We start from the raw sequence: 16,849 nt of genomic DNA on the forward strand, positions 1-16,849 counted from the left end.
TATGCATCCTGGCATTTGCTTTCTGATCAAAGATGCCCATTTTACAGAGGTGAGCTTCCAGTTAGTTATCAAGTGGCAATCAGGTCTTCCTCAAATATTCTGATACCTTTAATTGAAAGCTAGGCAAAATGCTGAGGAAAATGTTTTCCTCACAGTGGGCACAGCTATGTATGCCATAGATTTCACCTGCTGCTATCTGGCTCATTCACCTATCGCCAGTGTGCCAAGTGCTACTGGTTTGATTATTTTATGCTTAAATAGTATTTTCAAACTTTTCAACATCCACTCTTGTTTCTTCTCCTTAATATTCAAATTGTAAGTATTTCTAAAAGACCACCTCTTTGTCTTCTGCAAAATATGTTGCACATCTTTGGCTCATACAAGTCAATAACAACAAAGACCATCAAGATATTTGATAAGATCCACATTTAAGAGCCATCATCTTGTGGCAACTTTGCTGTTGATGATCTGCTGCCTCCCATTTCAGGAACTTTTCATTGTTTCTCACTCATGGATGAATCAGTAGCGAGGGACTCTTCACCTCACAACCTACTGATCAGATATCTTATTAATTTTATTTCCAGTGCCTCTGCTGCTTTGCAAAGTTTTTCTGCTCGTAACTGTAACCATTTGGCTCTTGTTTGCGGGTCCATTGTAACAGCTTCAGAGTATCTCCCTTTTAAACCAGAAAACTCCCCATGTCTCCCTCTTTTTCATCCCTGCCTGCTGAAGATAGAGCTTGTCTAGTTTTCCTTTATTGCCTTTGCCTCTGGCACTTGTTCTTACTTATCCTCTATTTCAGGCTAAGGGTCTCTACATCTCCTTGACATATGTCCCAAAAGGGGTACATTTTCATTTCTTGATCTTCCCTGACAGCAACCATCCCTTCCCACACTCAGCAATTTCATTTCTGTAAGGAAATAAATACAGTAGCAAGTCAGCACCACCTTTGTAAGTTCAAGCATTTGTAAGAGGCACCAAAAGTCATGAAGGCCAAGAATGTAAGTCTATCTGTAAGTCATATGTATTTCAAGCTATGCGGGTAAAACCCAGCAGTAGTTCTTGTGTCCCAAGTAAGGTATACTTCATTCTAAACCTAACATCTATCACACTTCCAAATAAACAATGATACTCATAAACAACTCAAGGCCTTTCATCATTTGTGTTTGTTACACATACCTAATTTAACCTCACAAATTCCTGGAGAGGAAAAAAGCAGTTTGTAGGAGATGCTATGCTTATACCATATACAAATCCTCCATGTATTTGCAAACAAGCTGCTGAGTGTAACCCACCTCTCTAAGAGCCCATAGATCTGGAGCAAACCAGCTCTGTAAGGTTACTGGACCTAGCAGGGAAGGAATCAGAGGAAATATGCAAGGAATTAGTGGCAGGAGCAAATTAAATAGGTGAATTTGTGTGATTTGCCTTGTGGTGGCAAACAGTCCCCTCGAGCTATAGGCTCAAAGGGGGGCAAACTGCTGACTGAACAGATTTGGGACCCTAAGACAGAATAATCTTTGGGAAAGTAAGCCAGCTTGTGCACCATGAAGCATGTTGGCAGGCAAATGGACTGTATCACTAAGAGAAAACTAAAGCATCTACATAGAAGATAATGGCCAAACCAATAGGTACATACAGCTCAGTGGATTCTTTGGTTGTGAGGGAGAAAGATGGAAATGTTTATCTGCAGATGAAAAACCAGCAGCAGACCAGGCACTCCTCCTGCAGAGTCAACAAAAGCAACAGGAACTGCAGCTTGCACCTCAGCAGGAGAGTTTGCTGACATGGGGTCTGGGTAGTACTGCTGGACTTGCAAAAGGTAGTTTGGGCTGGCTTAGTTCTGTGCTGATGGACCTAAAACATTACCTTCAAATGCCCATCTGCATCTCTGAATGCCTAGTGCTGCGGGTGTGGAGGGTTAAAATTGAGTAGCCACAGAGAACCTCCTCAAATAAAGAGGGGCACACAGCAAACAGTGTTGAGCTATTTGGCTCATGTTCTGGCCAGGCTGAGACTGGCTCCAGAGGCATGCTGTCATTGCATCTGGCTTACATTCATGGAGAATGTGCTCAGTTATAGCAGTCAAACAGCCAGGGAACATCACTACCTGTATGTTCAGAGATGAGAATGGCAGCCTTGGAATGACATCCACAAGGTCTGCTGCTAGAGCTTAAACCTACTGCCACTCTGGGCACTCCCCTGCAAGTAACATGATTGAGGAAATAAAGATGGAGGGAATGAATTCATGTGACAGACTAGAGCATTCTTCTACAAAACGCAAGGGAGACTTGGAACTTGCCAAAAAGCTTTAGAAGAATTATTAGTCCCGTATCAGAAGGTCCCCTTGCGAGTAGAGAACTCCAGTACCATGCAGCTGGTATGCAAACTTGCGCATATGAAGGGATTGTTCTCTGTAGCATATGTAGAAATGTGCCCAGCATATATAGATATGTCATGTGCCATTTGAGCCATGGGTGGAAGTCTCTGTTCAACACAGCAGCTCCCTGCATGAGGCAGCAAGAGAAAGTCTTGAGTAGCAAGTGTGGGGTAAAATGTTGAATTGAGACCAAATGGTCTCAAATTTTGTGGGTACTCCACTGCTGCCCAAATGAAAAATCAAGAGAAGTCTGGTAACTGCACTGCCACGCTTCCTTAGGGAACAACAGCTTAGTAAAAAGAGCTACCCAGGTCCATACATCTTTAAGTATCAAGGAAAGCTGGTGTATCAGTATAAAGACTTGACAACCCTGAAACAGAACATCATTGAGTAGTCTGTGTGGTAATGAGATAGGTCCCCATCAAAAAGTAGAACTAGTCTTGACAAGACCCTGAGGATAACGGTGTGTTGCTGCTGAGCACTAATCCCTTAAATGCTTGCAGCAAATAATGGGCAGCACTGGGAAGGAACTGGGTGACTACAGAGAGGAGGAAACTCTGTAGATCAGGTGACAGCCTACAGTTCCCACAGACCTGGACTGAGACAGGAGCATAAACGGCCTACGCTGAGCAGAGAAATAACCTTGCTCTTGTCTGGTCCCTTATTTCTAAGGTTTGAAGAACTCATACTAGCTTTAAGCATTTGCCATGTTTTCTGTGATGGAAGACAGACCTGATGGCTACACAACTGCTGCTCAAATCTGAATAAGGAAGAATAAAACTGTGTTTAAAAGCTCTATGCTGGAAGGTTCTTTTTTTCTTTAAAATACTATAAAATAAATCTTTAACTTTACGTAACTCTTTGTTTGCACCAGCAGGAAGGAAACGTGGGGTGTTTAAAAGTAACTTTAACCTGATGTTGTTTTCAACAAAGGTGCTATTAACAACTGTTACTGTTATACAGTCCTATAGAGTTATGTTGTAATTGATTTCCATAGCAACATGATCATGTCACATATTCTGGATTACAGCTCAGAGGGAGAGGGGATGGGAAAAGCATGGAATGAAGACTGCAGAGCAAAACCTGTCCTGATTATTACTTGAATCTTGAATGTTCTTATTAGTCCAATTTGTTTAAACAGTGTTTATTTGTAGGCAATGTGGAGGATCCAGCCAGGCTGCACCTGCCTCCCCAGGCATGCTCCAACACAGCCTGGGATTGCACATCTTCAAGGAAGAACAGGGTGGGGTTCCTCCAAATGACAGAACCTTCTGCGAGGAGGAAGTTTCAAGTTGTGACTTGCAAAATATGCACAACACACTGCTGTAAAAATCCAGCCATCAGAACAAGGAGGATCTAGGCAGGGACTGCAGCTAATCATGCAAAAAGCTGAAAGGAACTGCTCTTTGTATTAAGCAGTGCAGTTCCCAAGAAACGCTGTTGTCTCTTCTAGCATGAGGAAAGACAGGTACACAAGAGCATGAGAATTTCTGCATCATTTCCTGGTATTTAAGCGGCACACAAGCCACTAGACATCCTATCAAGGATGCTGACTAATGAATCTATCTTAGGCTGTAGCTCCTTGTTAGCACAACGTGACTACATGTCCACAGATGACACAACTTACATTACCCTAATGGCTGCACCTCTTGCTGCCTTACCTCCAGCAGAAATGATGCAATGAGTACAGCTGAATGAGTGCAGTTGGACAAACAGGAGAGCTGACTGCAGTGGGGGGGGGTGTGGAAGACAGAAAGCACCACTCAAAACCACATCAAACGTTTGCCAAAAATGAGTCTGCATTCCTAACAAGGTACAGCTCTTGAAAGGCTGCATCCTTTTGATAAGATACATGGCATAATTTTTCACTGAAGGAGGTGGGATAAAATAGATGCACCAACTGGCCTTCCTTATCAGTGCAGTCTGAGTTCTTCAAGGAGGAATTATCTTTACATGTAACAGGGAGTCAAGCCCATCAACAACACTGAGCAAGTAATAAAAAATACTCCCAAGCTTACTGCTGCACAAAGATGAGAGCTCTTTCAGTTGTTTTAATCCTAGATGTTTTGTACCTTCTCTTTTTATTTTACAGAAATACAGACACCGAGGAAGAGACTTCTAAGAGAAAAATGTCTAGCATATCAAGCTAGATCAAATAAGCCTGCAACATCTTCAAGTCAGTGGTATGCAGCAAACCAGGTATTCAGGCTTCCCACTCCCTCCCTAGTTCTCCCCCTAGCTCCAACACAATTCACATCCACAAAAGCTCGTTGTCCTTACCCCAACCATGTGCCAGCCTGGACACGTTCAAATGAAACCCTGGGCTATGCTATGATCTTGTTTCTTGTTGGTTACCATGATGCATGCAGTGAACAGTAAGATTGCCTCACACAGGTCCAGAATATAGCAATTCAAAGCAACCCCCTCCTGTCTTCGATTTGGCCGTGCTGTGCTCATTCTCCATCATAGCCAAAGTGGAGCTCCTACCTCTGACACACCGGTATGCACTCTCCTTCACCCCAGCCCTTGGTACGTTGCATCAGCAACAGCCTCTATCTAGCCTTGGAGCTATCTCAGGGAAGGACCCAGGCTACAGGCAAATAGCCTGGCACTGAGCACTGTTGTTCCCAAACACCTGCGTTGCATAAGTGCTTTTGAATACAGCTGTACACAGTCATTGTGACAACATGCTTTTATCCCAGAGGAAGGGAGGCAAGCAGTTTGGCAGTAACCAAAGGCCACGGTCTCCCTCATTCTGATAGGCGTTTGCCATGTGACCTTGGCTAAAACACTTGAGATTACCCATCTGGAAAACAGATAAACTAATGCAGAAACTTCACCCTTTCCTGGGCACAGACCTCGATTATGGCTAGCAAAGTCCCAGCCAGCTGTACATAAAAAGCACTTACTTATGAAAGGGCAAAATGCTATTTTGGCTTCCAGACAGACTCGGGGCAGCCCTGCTCCCAGGACCAGCTCCCTAGCCCCTCGCTAGCTTTCAGAGGCCCAGAGGCAGGAACACGCGGCTAAATCTGTGATTTGCCTGAGGAGCGAGCGGAGGCTTGCAGCAGCATGGCTGCTTTCTCTGCACATTCCTCTGGTGACGCTACTTCTTACCCAACATGCAGATAACCCTGAGTCAAGGCTTTGGTATGAGCGGCGCTGCCAGGAGCTGCGTGCTCGGAATAGAGGGTTACAGTTTAAACCGAGGTGAAGCGCCGTCCCCAGCCAGCTGCACCCTGACTGCCCGCCCCCGGGCTGGAGCCAGCCACCCCTTCACCTACTTGCAGAAAAGGAGCTTTCCAGTCACTCCCCTCCACCCCACCACTCACCCAGGGATCATTCTCATTGAGAAGCTCTCAGACTAATAGTAATCCTGACGACTTTAGCTGCTGCTAATAAATCCCACCCCTCTGCCCCTCCCAACCTGCCTCCATGCAAATCCATTTCTAGGTTACTTGAACAATAGCGGAGCTGTAATCAGCCCTCCCCTCTGGCAGCCTGCAGGGAGGGAGGGAGGATGATGACAGTGGGGAATTCTGCTCGGCTCCTTGAAGCTGCACAGGCATGTTTCATGTCCCCATTCCCCTCCCCTGCGCAGAGGCGGGCAGGCAGGGGATCACATGGCCGTCTAGGTCGGGCCCAGGCTAGCGGCAATTACATGCTGTGGCGGCCCCGAGCCACCGGCCCGGCCCGGCCCAGTTCAGTTCAGTTCGGTTAAGTTCAGTTCAGCCAGCTTCGGTTCGCCGCCTCCCACCCAGTCCCTGCCTGAGCTGCCATGCCGGAGCCGTGCCAAGCAGCTCCGTGCTCTGGTGGGGTTGCCAGGCTTACAGAGCACTGGAACAAAGCAAAGGGCCTTCACGCTAGCCAAAAAATAGAGAGGACCCCAGTGCATCAGGCTGGGGGGAGCCGGCAGCCCTGGCACACCCAGTGCTGCTGTGCCAGCTGGGGAGAAAGAGGCAGCTCCCTATTCCAGCTCTTTGGGGACAAGGGAAAACACAGTCTTCTCGGTGTTAAAACTCATCGGTGTGGGAAAGGGGGTGTTTTCCTTAAGATATGTTGCTATCCTACAGCAAGCAGCTCACATCTCTGAGGTTTCTTTACAAAGGGTCATAAAAGCAGCAGCGAGTGCATATGGCCGCGCAGAGCTACGGGGGGGGGGGGGGGGGGGGGAGAGCCGTGAGCGGCTGCCAAATCAGCTGAAACCTAAGAAGCTTGACCTTCCTCACCTCCACCCTTGCTCCCACCGCCTCCAACCAGCCTTACAAGGGCGCACAGCAGCGAGGGGAAGGCGCTCGCAGCCCTGCAGCACGCAGGGCCGGGCAGCCGGCAGGGCTGCGGGCTGGGTGGTAGTGAAGGAGAGGGGATACAGTTCAGAGTAACTGCAGCCGCTGTCAGCAGCGCACACTGATACCAGCGTGGCTGGCTCATTCCGTCAAGCCAAGCACGGTAGTAAGACACAGCAATCTTGAACCTACCTAGCCGCAAGTGGCTCAGCCAGTCCAACCAGTCAGAGACCGTACTGGCCGGCCAGACTAGTGACGAGCATCCTCCCCCTCCCATTCACATGTCTAACTGCGCCCTTTTGCTTTTCACTCTACAGTTCCCTGAATGGCTGAAAGAGTGGGTTTGCTGTCAGAAACTTGCAATGACACGTTATCTTCTGTGTTTCTTTTCTCAGAAGTAGGCGATCCCGTTCCCAGGGAGAAGAGCTGGGCTCCTGCAGAGCCTCCCAGTCAGAGCCAGCAGCATGGGGCTGGGCTGCCCTGTGGCAAACACGTGGAGAGAGAGATGTTTGGCTGGCTTGTCTGAGAAGCCCAGTAGTAGCCTCACTCAGTACATAGACCTAATTCTTCTTTTAAGACATACAGCAGAGAAGAAAACTTGTTTGCAGTTCTCTTTGGATCATCCCATTAGTATTCCCATTCCCAGTCTGCATTACAGGTTTTAAGGCAGGGGCTGAAACAACACAAGCTCAGTGCATGGTTTTCAGACACTTGGAAAACAAACCCAGTGGCACCTATTTCTGTACAGGGGGGTATAACTATGCCTTCTGCATCTTCCAGGGGATGGTTGTAAGGACAACTATGTAGGTATAAAGCAATGTTTTGGGTAGAAAATCCATGCTGTAATGGATTCCAATGGCGGAACGCCAAGGAGGAAGCTGTTCTGCTTCAATAATAGCCTTACAAGAGTCAGCATTACAGTGACAGTTCAGTACTCTGCTGCAAATCTACAGGATGTGTCACTTTGGCAGAGAAGGAGGCTGCTAATGCACAACACGAACCATCCTACTATGAATGGAGAATGGCTGCATACCACAAAATAGAAGAAAATGGCAAGACCTAGGGAAGAGGGAAGCTGCGGAGCTGCTATTGCATAGTAAGCTAGGAACCTGAGTGCTCTGAGCAGACAAAGCCCTTTCCCTTGAGGGGAAGAAAAACTCAGCTCCCAAGACATGTAAAGAAGCAGACAACCCTTTTTTCCAGTGACTGGTGCAGCTCTGCAAAGCTATGCTGGCAGCCAGCCTATTTGAAGAGATTGCAGTTTCAAAACAATGTTAGTCCTGACTAGTTTGGAGTTCAAATGTTAGAGGGGAGGGAGGGGGGGATATACGCATACACACAACATTGCTAAGCAAATTAAAAAGATTACAAGGTTTGTACTAATGACCAGTTAGCATTGGTGAGTTTCAGCTCCTGATGAAACTCTGTAGTATTTCCCCCAAATGGACATAGCATCTCCTCACTGCACAAACACTTCCATCTCCAATTCACAGACAGCTGCCAACGCTTAAAAAACAAACATCCAGTGACACACATGTTCTAACCCATTTCTTAGAAAATAGGCTACAAGGCTATTAAAAGAAATGTCCAGAATAATCTAACTGGAAAAAAAAAAAAAAAAGAAAAAAGAAAAAAGAATCAACCCTCCTTGGGAAAATAAACTATTTAAATACTTCCCCATAACCAGAAGGAATGAGAGCACAACAGATGACCACCTGGACAAATAAATTCACTTACACAATTTATTCAAGCAAACATTGGGCTTTACCTTAAATAACTGGCAAATATGGGGGGGGGGGGGGGGGGGAGGGGAGCATTACTGTGAAACACAGCCATCAGCTGGATCTCTGCACAAGAGACCCGCTCGCAGCTCCCTTTTCCTCTATCTTGAAGAAAGGTTACAGCTTGTTTGTCAGCTGTGAACATCTTCAGAAAGAGAGGAACCTATGGAGTGGGTTCAAAGCAGTACTGCCTAATACGCCCAGACTGGCTGCTTAATGAGCCAGAGTAAAGGAAAAGGTCACATGGTTACAAAAAACCTCCACACAACAAATGCCCCGTAGCTACGGTTAACTTTAATTAACTGCATTATTACCATTCACTTCAAGCTTATTTTCCACCTATGTCTACTGCCCCTTACCTTTCCTTTGCCACCGAAAAATCAAAGGAATGAGTCTCCTAAGTGGGCTTATGTTTCCAAAATTCTGACTGATAAGAGCTTTTCAAGAATGCTCTGCAATTAAAGAAATCCACCAGCTGGGGCTCTAACTCCAACTGCTGATGACTGATTTCAAGATTACAGGAGTAGTTCTGTTTATATAAATCAGAGTATTTGCGCTTCTGTGACATAATTAAACGTTGAAAACCTGATAGTTTGTCTCTTTTAATGGCATTTACAATTCACACATGAATATTACTGCTCTCTTCATTGGTTTAAACTCCAGTGTTATCCATGTGTACAATTTTCCTCCCTGCCAGTCATGAGCTCACCACGTTAGTCTCCCCATCTCATGATTTAAAAATAAACTGCTATGTGGGAACTGCATTCTTAGAAATAATTGAAAATAGGATCAGTACAAATCTATACTCTAAAAACCATGTATGTCGTATCCAATAATTAGCTCAAAAGGCATACATTGGATCTAATAATTAACTCAAACCATCCTTTTCCTGCATTATTCCCTCCAATTCATTACATAAGAGCAGTACGCTCTTAAGATTTTTAAGCACCGATATATCACTTAATGGAAAGAAAAAGAATATAAAGACATTGTCTGAAATCACAGATACAGTGATGGCAAAGACGGAACCTCAAAACATAACCCACCCACCCAGTATAGCCAGAGTATGTGTACAAGAGAGCAAAGATCCATAGATACACAAGGCATATAGTCTCCAGGCTGTCTCAGGAGCAAGCAGATACCAAATGTCATCCAGACTTTTAAAAAGCACCTCTCTTTACAGTTTTGGGGCTTTGGGGAGTGTAGGGATCCTTAATTTTCAACAAAACTCAGCGCTCACAACCTATGACACTGTTGCATTTGGAACAGCTCTGCGTTCTGCTGGTCAAACTGCAAAGGATTTCTGCAGAGCTGCTGGTTTGATTTTGGGTTTTCTCCCATTCTTCCACCTGCCTCACTGGAAAGGACAAAGTTCATATTAGGTTTGTTTACATTTTCTACCTAGTATAAGGCGTGTGTATTTACTTTGCCTGTTGATAAACTAACAGGTATTGCACTGCTCCTCTATCTCCAGAAAATGCCAATATCACATAAAATAGTTAATTATACAAAGAATCCCACATGATCATTGCCAAAAGGAAAGCGTTACACTTCAGTGCTTTAAGGAAGCTTCCTCATCTGAAAACACAGAACAACCCCTGACTTGTTCACCAACTCAGTTACAGAAAGCCACTGCCTAAATGGGGTAGCTACTCATCAGCTGCAACACCAACTGCAGAAGCTGTTATTTCCCACTCCGCTTTTCTGCACTGTGCTCAACTACAGATCTGCCTCACCACGAGTCTTTGGCTGATGTCGAGCTTTGACAAACAAACACTACTAAAAATCAACTAAAGTTATTAACCATGTGACGCTGGGTTTGGTTTTTTTTTTGTGAAAGAGGGCTTCATTTCAGTTCTGAAGCCATATTAAATTGCACAGTCAATGGATGCATCCTGTATTTCAAAGAGTTTGCAGCTGGAGAGCTGGGGTTGGGGGGGGAGAAGGGAGGAGGAAATGAGATGCAGAAACAGTAAATAGAAAATGCTTAGTCAGCAACTGTTAGTGCAACATTAAAGGTGAAATGTAAATAGGCGCAGTGCCAAGATTTAGATAAGTTTGATAACAGCATCATCATCTTACTACATATATGTATGTGAAAATGTGTGTACAAGTGCCACAATTATCACAAGGAACTGCAGGCTCATGGGGTAATGGAAACTTTTAAAGAGGCACTATGGCTCATGCATGCTGCCTGTGCTCTGAGAAAAATGAAACTTGCTACGCCAGAAGTATTAATATCAATTGAATTTATTACAATTTACTAAGCTCCAAGGCACATTACAGTGTTCTGTTAACTACAGAAATGTATAAAGGACAAACAGAGCATGTTTTTCATGTACAGCATTTTGCTCTACTGTTCAAAAGCATCCGTGCATCAATAAAAGCAAAAACAAAAAACACATGAAGATTAAAAACGTTCAGATCAATAGAAACAAACTGAAACATTTTCCTTACAAACTTGCAACAGAAAACCACCCCTCCCCCCCCCCCCCAAGAGCCACCCCACCGTTTTGCAAACAAACAGAAAAAAAAACAAAACCAAAAAAAAAGAAGGTGAAAGACTAACACTCAGGGCTTGTCAAACATAAGCTGTCACCATTTTTGTAGCAATTTTTTAGGCATCAACACTGGCCTTGGCAAAAATTTTTTTTTCTTTTTTTGTTTTTTTTCTTCTTCTTTCAGAGAAGTGCATACATTTACAAAAATACACACCAGCAGCAGGTAATCGCTAAGGGCTATTAACTTTGTACCTAGCCAACACACTGCCAAAGAAATGAGAACAGGTATTATGTGGTAACCAAACAATATTATATTCTGTTTAACAAAAACCAGCTCTATCCTTCAAATGAAGAAGAGTACATACCTTTGTTTCAAAATATAGAAACATACGACGAAAATAATGTCTATACATAAGACTAACTTTTGCAGTTTGTTATATTCACAATTCTACATCTTCAGGAGTCTGAAGGGATTGGATTTCCTACTCAAGGGTCTCTCTCCTTTTTCACTTTAACGTCCCCAGCTAAAATGGTCGCGATCTCGCCCTGCATAAACGCCCAAGGCACATTGGAACCGACTAGAGGGCATTTCTCTCCGCTAGGGCAGTAGACCTCGCCAGTCGCCCCTTGGGCCTTGATGCTCTCTCTGGAACAAGGGAAGCAGAACTTGTGGCTGGGCACAGAGGGGCACTGAACAAAGTGGGTGTCCTCCAAGCGTTCGTGGCAAATGGTGCAGCACAGGGGCCCGCTGTTGGCCATGGGGGAGTCCGGAATGTTTTGGGGATGCACTTGGTCCATGGCGGGGTGGGCGCTGGGGGGAGGAGGGGCCACTTGTAGGTTCATGTCCCCATTGCGAGAGGCCAGGCGGCGCTGGCCTGGCACCGAGGCCGGCGACACAGGGCTGCTGCTGTTTCTGCGGGTGGACGTGGTGGAGTGCACCGAGCTGCCGTCCTTGGGCGAGTGGGCATTGCCCAGCGTGTCGGCCACCGACATGAGCGCGGCCATAGGGGACTGTCCGTTCTGGGGGGCGGACTCGGGCGGCGTGGTCCGGTTGGAGTGAGGCCCGAGGGGCGGCGGCGGCGGCGGCGGGGGCCCCCCGCCGTGCACCGCCCCGAAGCCCCCGGCCGACATGGTGAGCTTTAGCGCTTCGCTCTGGCTGGCCATCCACTGTTGCCGCTGCTGCTCGTCGCTGAGCTTCAGAGCCCCCTCAGCCGAGTCCGAGGGCTCGGGAGAGGCTTTCCTCTTACGCATCGCCCCGCCGCCGCCACCGCCGCCACCGCCGGGTCCCCGGGAGGCGGCGGCCGTGCCCTGCGCCCCGCCGGCCCCAGCCCCCGGCCGCGGGAGACTCACCAGCGCCGTGGGTAACATGGGGCAGCTGGCGTCCAAGTAGGGCTGCGGCAGCATGTCGGCGCCCACCAGCTCCTTGAAGAAACGCACGGACTCGGGCAGCAGGTCCCCCAGGAGCCGCCAGTCGCCGGAGCCGTGCTTCTTCTCGTACTCCAGGTACTTGAAGCCCGAGGAGAGGCCGCGGCCGAAGTCCTTCATGCAGTCCTGGTACATCTGTTTGGCCACTCCGGAGGCGCTGGAGAAGACGGTGCCGGAACCGCTGGGGTACTCGATAAAGAGCTTCAGCTCATAGTCCATGCCCGGCTTAGAGACGGCGTCGAAGGCAAAGACGCGGCCCAGCAGGGCGTGATCCTTCTTGAAGCGCACCTCGTAGGGGGTGCAGCCGGCCAGAGTGAGCAGCGTGTCCCGCACGATCTTGGGCTTGCTGGCCCACTCCTCGGCCCGGTTCCGCAAGCTCTCGCTGAGCTCGGCCAGAGCCTCCGCGTTGCGCTGCTTCTCCTTCAGCTCCCGCTCCTGGTCGCTACTGGACACCGAGCCCGGCCGCTTGCCGCAGGCCTCGGAGGACGAGCCACCGCCTCCCCCGGCGCCACCGCCGCAGGTGCCCCCTTGGGAGGAGGCGGAGGGAGCCGGGGGGCCCCCGCCGCCGCGGCCGCTCAGGCCCCCGTGCGGCGGGGGCAGCGCCACGCCAGGGGCGGCGGGCCCGTTGAGGAGGGTCTGCGGCAGCAGGTTTGGGGGCACGTTCATTTGGGCGCCGGCGGCCCCCGGGGGCAGGCCGGACACCAGCCCGCCGTGCGCCCCGCGGCGGGAGGAGGAAGAGGAGGAGGAGGAGTTGGGGCTCTGCCGGTTCAGCTCCGGCGGCCCGTCCTCAGGCGGCTTGGGGAAGCCGTTGGGGCCCCCCAGCCCGTTGGGTAGACGGGCGCCGTGGCTGCCGCCCAGGCTGCCCGGCGGCGGTGGGTACTCGAAACGGCTGCGCTGCTCCGCTGCGGCGGCGCTGAGCCCGTAGCGGTCCAGGCTGGACTGGGTCAGGCCCGCCGAGGCTGCCTTGGAAGAGGCATCCACATGGTTGAGCTGCTGCTGGGCCGCCGCCGCTGCCGCCGCTTCTTTGGCGGACAGCGTCACTGCCTTGACGCCGACAGGCGGCGGGGGTCCCGGGGAGCGGCCGTCCTGGAAGCAGCCGTGCGCTCGCTTCAGCTGCCGGGCCGTCTCGATCACGAACTCGATGCGGTCGGCGCCCTCGTAGTTGACGCAGCCCCGGCAGACGGGCTCCGTGAAGTCCCAGATCATGGCCCAGGGCATGCGGGGCAGGTCGCACAGGTAGCAAGACTGCCTCCGGGACGACGACACCTGCGCGGCGGACATGGTGCTGCTGGCCGGGGAGCTGCTGCCGCTGCCGCCGGGGTCGGGGCTGGCTCCGTCTTCCCCCCCGGGCTGCAAGGGAGGTGGCTCTCCGTACCTGATCCTGTCGCCCCTTGTAGCAGGGGGATCGTCTGCTTTTAGTTCTCTCCTGCTGCCGGAGAGGGCTTCTTCTACCTGGTCCTGCCGCTGCTTCCCCGGTGGGGTGGGAACCACTTCTACCGCTCCTCCGGGGGGCTGGGTGGGGGTCGCCTTCTAGCCGCTTCTGTTTCCCTGCGCTCTCTAGCTCTCCGCTGCTGCTGCTCCTCCTCCGGGAGGAGGCGGAGGTGCACGGAGGAAGATGGGGGGGGGGGGTCACCTTCCACCCGCCGTGGCTGCCTCGCGAGCTCGCACTTCGCTACGCGCTGATCCACTGCCGCGAGCGAAAGAGGGGTACCCGCACGGCGCTGTCCGGTCCCGCCGGAGGTGGCAGCGGTGGCGGCAGCAGCGTGCCAAGCGGCGCCGCCTGCTCCTCACTCACATCCTCGCCGCGGCTCGCAGTCCGAGCGCGGGGTGCTGCGCGCCGCCGCGTGTGCCTGCGCGCCCCCTCCGCCGCGCCGCGCTCCCCCCGCGCCGCCCCTCCCCTCCCCTCCCCTCCTCCGCGCCGCGCTCCCGGCTCGGCTGCGCCCGGGCGGGGCGCCGCGTCACCGCCGAGCGCCCGCTCGCCGCTCCCCTCCCCCACGCCGCCGGCGCGGAGCCCACTTGTTGCGCGGCGCGCGCATGCCCGGCGGCAGCTGGGGCGCGCGGGCAGCCCGCGCTGCCGGCTATGTTTGGAAACCTGAATGCAGCGCGCGCCCTGGCCCCCTCCTCTCCTCCCCTGCGCGCGCCCGTGTGCGCGGGGCTTGCTCCCGAGCCGGGTGTCTCGGTTCGGGACGCCGCAGCCCCGCGGCCTCGCTTCTCTGTCCCCGCTCTGCCCCTGCCGCCGAGGCTGACGGTGGGATTCCCGCGCGCCACGGCTGCTGAGGCAAACGGGGAGGGGGTGGGGTGGGATCCCGCCTCAATATCCGATTTCGTGTTTCTCTTTCAGTGATCCCGGTGACAGAATGACACAGTTTCTGTGAGCCCGTGACTGCATCAGAAGCTCTTCCACTTTTGATTTGTTTAAATCGGCCATGTTTGCCGAGTGCTTCAGGTTGGGCTGGGAAAGACAGCGCTGTGCGCTGCTCGGGGGGTAGGAGCGGCCGGGCAGGTGAGTAACCGCTGTGATCTCACCTCGCTCATGCACAGGGACACAGGGTTTTCCCGGCGCTGGGAGAGGGAACGCACGGCTGCTTTTTATCTATTTACCCTTCTCTAGCTTGCTGACATTTGCATAACACTGCTAACAGGCAAATTACTCAAAGGAACTTCGGCTCAATGCAAATAAGCCGAGAATGCATTTCACTGGGAGGAAAGCAAAACTCGGCAGCCTGCCTTCTCCCGAGGGTGCCTTCTCCCCGCCGGTGCCCTGCCTGGCGGGACGGGCTCCGCACAGCCCGCTCGTACTCTCGCTGCACTCTGTGGCTGCTTTTGCAAACACCGACATCGCCGTCCTCGTCCGAAGAACAATAACCTCCCACCGCGGGGACGCGGTCCGGTGGGGACCCGCCGTGCTGCGCTGCGAGCGGCCACCGGCGCCGCGTCCCCGGGCCGCTCCCGGGCGCACGGTGCCCGCGGCGGGGCAGACTCGCCCGCTTCCGGAGTGCGGAGCCTCCGCCGGGCTGGCTGCGTCTGGCGGATGTCTTGTTCAGCCCCTCTTCCTGATTCCTTTGTTGCTAGAAACGCCGAAATCCTAGTCCATTCCAGGTTTCCCTCCGCGCTTAAAAGGGAGTAGGGGGTTCTGTGGCGCGGTGCCACGGCTCCCTTGAGCACACCCAACGCTAGCAGCGATGCGGCACCGAGCAGGAAAGATACCTTCCATTCGCTTCAAAACTCACACGACAGAAAGTTGTTGCTTTAAATAATTCGTTTCTTATCGCCACTGCATCTCATTTCCATTTTTAGTTGTCTAAAACGTTTTATATGGCCTGGTTATAATTTGTTAAACTGACAAACGAATTTGATATGGATGTGAGTGGAATTATTTTACAGGGAAGGCTTAAGGAAATGCATATGCTGAAGTTACAGAAATGGTAGGACCAAATAAAATCCAGTAACAAAATAAATTCGGACAAAGGGACTTTTTTTCCATGGAAAGCTTGTCAAAGCAGCGAGTAGAGATAGAAAAGTCTTCAAGTTATGTGACTCTCCTATATGCAAATTGGCTGAAGAAGATGCACCGAAGGAGAGTGGATTTCACACTTAGAAATTTCACACCTAAACCGTGGCCATTAGAGAGGCTTCATAGAAGCAGGCTTCCACTAAGGCACATGAAAGTTGGTCAAAGTGAAAGTCTTTGCTTCCAGCCACAGCGATTTAGTGATGGCTGCAGGATTTCTACTTTAATATGACTTTACTTGACTAAACAAGCGTGTGTTCACTCTGATTCATATTGGAAGGTCACCTCCTTTCCTATCCTTTTATTGCCCCATGCTGATCTTCATAGGAGCAGCAGAACTGGGCTGTGGGAAGAGGTCAGCCCCTGCTAAAAAAATTGAGAGCTGAGGTTTTCCCCTTCATCCCGAGTGTCTGGGAATTCAGGTCTGCAGCATATCCCGACTGCATTTCAGTCCCCGGGTTATACAAACCCAACAACATGACAAGGCACTCTGTGTGCTTGAACCACCCCTCACCCTGGCTCCTTGTTCCACTGAATCCTCCTGCAAGAAAGCCCTTTTTTGGTAACAGTCACCTCACATTAACAGACTTCTTGGCTCACAAGAGCAGCCTTTATAGTGGGTGTAAATAATAACCACCTTAGATATAATCTAGTCTCAGAAAACCATTTACAGGTGCTGTCAACTCCCTTTATAGTTTGTGAACAGAAAAAGAGAAGAGATTAGCATCTGTGACCCAACCAAACTGCCTTTGCTTTTACTTGCAGGATACACAGTTGTGGAAATATGTTTGTTTTTTTTTCTGTAATGTTAAACTTTGATTTAAACTTGGGCCATGGGCACGTACTGTACCGTTACGCAAACAGCACTTAAGGATGAAGTGTCAGCATAGCAACAATATGGCCAGCAGCAGTGGTGATCTCTGCAAAGCTGACTGATGAAGAGAACTGCAATGTAAATGCAAATA

General features: G+C 50.4%; 1 protein-coding gene and 2 long non-coding RNA genes across 4 annotated transcripts; 1 reads left to right on the plus strand and 2 right to left on the minus strand.

Moving 5' to 3' along the window:
• Positions 1–409: 409 nt before the first annotated feature.
• LOC134172746 (uncharacterized) lies at positions 410–5,692 on the minus strand. The gene is made up of 2 exons (XR_009967992.1): positions 5,290–5,692; positions 410–910 (listed from the first exon to the last, which is right to left on the minus strand). It is a non-coding gene; the product is annotated as an uncharacterized LOC134172746 (long non-coding RNA).
• Positions 5,693–10,679: 4,987 nt separating this feature from the next.
• IRF2BPL (interferon regulatory factor 2 binding protein like) lies at positions 10,680–14,260 on the minus strand. The gene has a single exon (XM_062636095.1). The coding sequence runs from the start codon at positions 13,652–13,654 to the stop codon at positions 11,435–11,437; it is 2,220 nt and encodes a 739-aa protein (XP_062492079.1). The 5' UTR covers positions 13,655–14,260; the 3' UTR covers positions 10,680–11,434.
• Positions 14,261–14,505: 245 nt separating this feature from the next.
• On the plus strand, positions 14,506–15,831 carry LOC134172737 (uncharacterized). 2 transcript variants are annotated; one of them, XR_009967989.1, is made up of 3 exons: positions 14,506–14,621; positions 14,715–14,876; positions 15,016–15,831. It is a non-coding gene; the product is annotated as an uncharacterized LOC134172737 (long non-coding RNA). The 2 variants fall into 2 exon arrangements; XR_009967990.1 differs by having other exon boundaries at positions 14,715–15,831.
• The last annotated feature ends 1,018 nt before the right edge of the window (positions 15,832–16,849 follow it).

Source organism: Pezoporus occidentalis, unplaced genomic scaffold, assembly GCF_034315485.1.
Source record: "Pezoporus occidentalis ecotype Australia unplaced genomic scaffold, CSIRO_AGI_Poc_V1 ctg47, whole genome shotgun sequence".
NCBI lineage: Eukaryota > Metazoa > Chordata > Aves > Psittaciformes > Psittacidae > Pezoporus > Pezoporus occidentalis.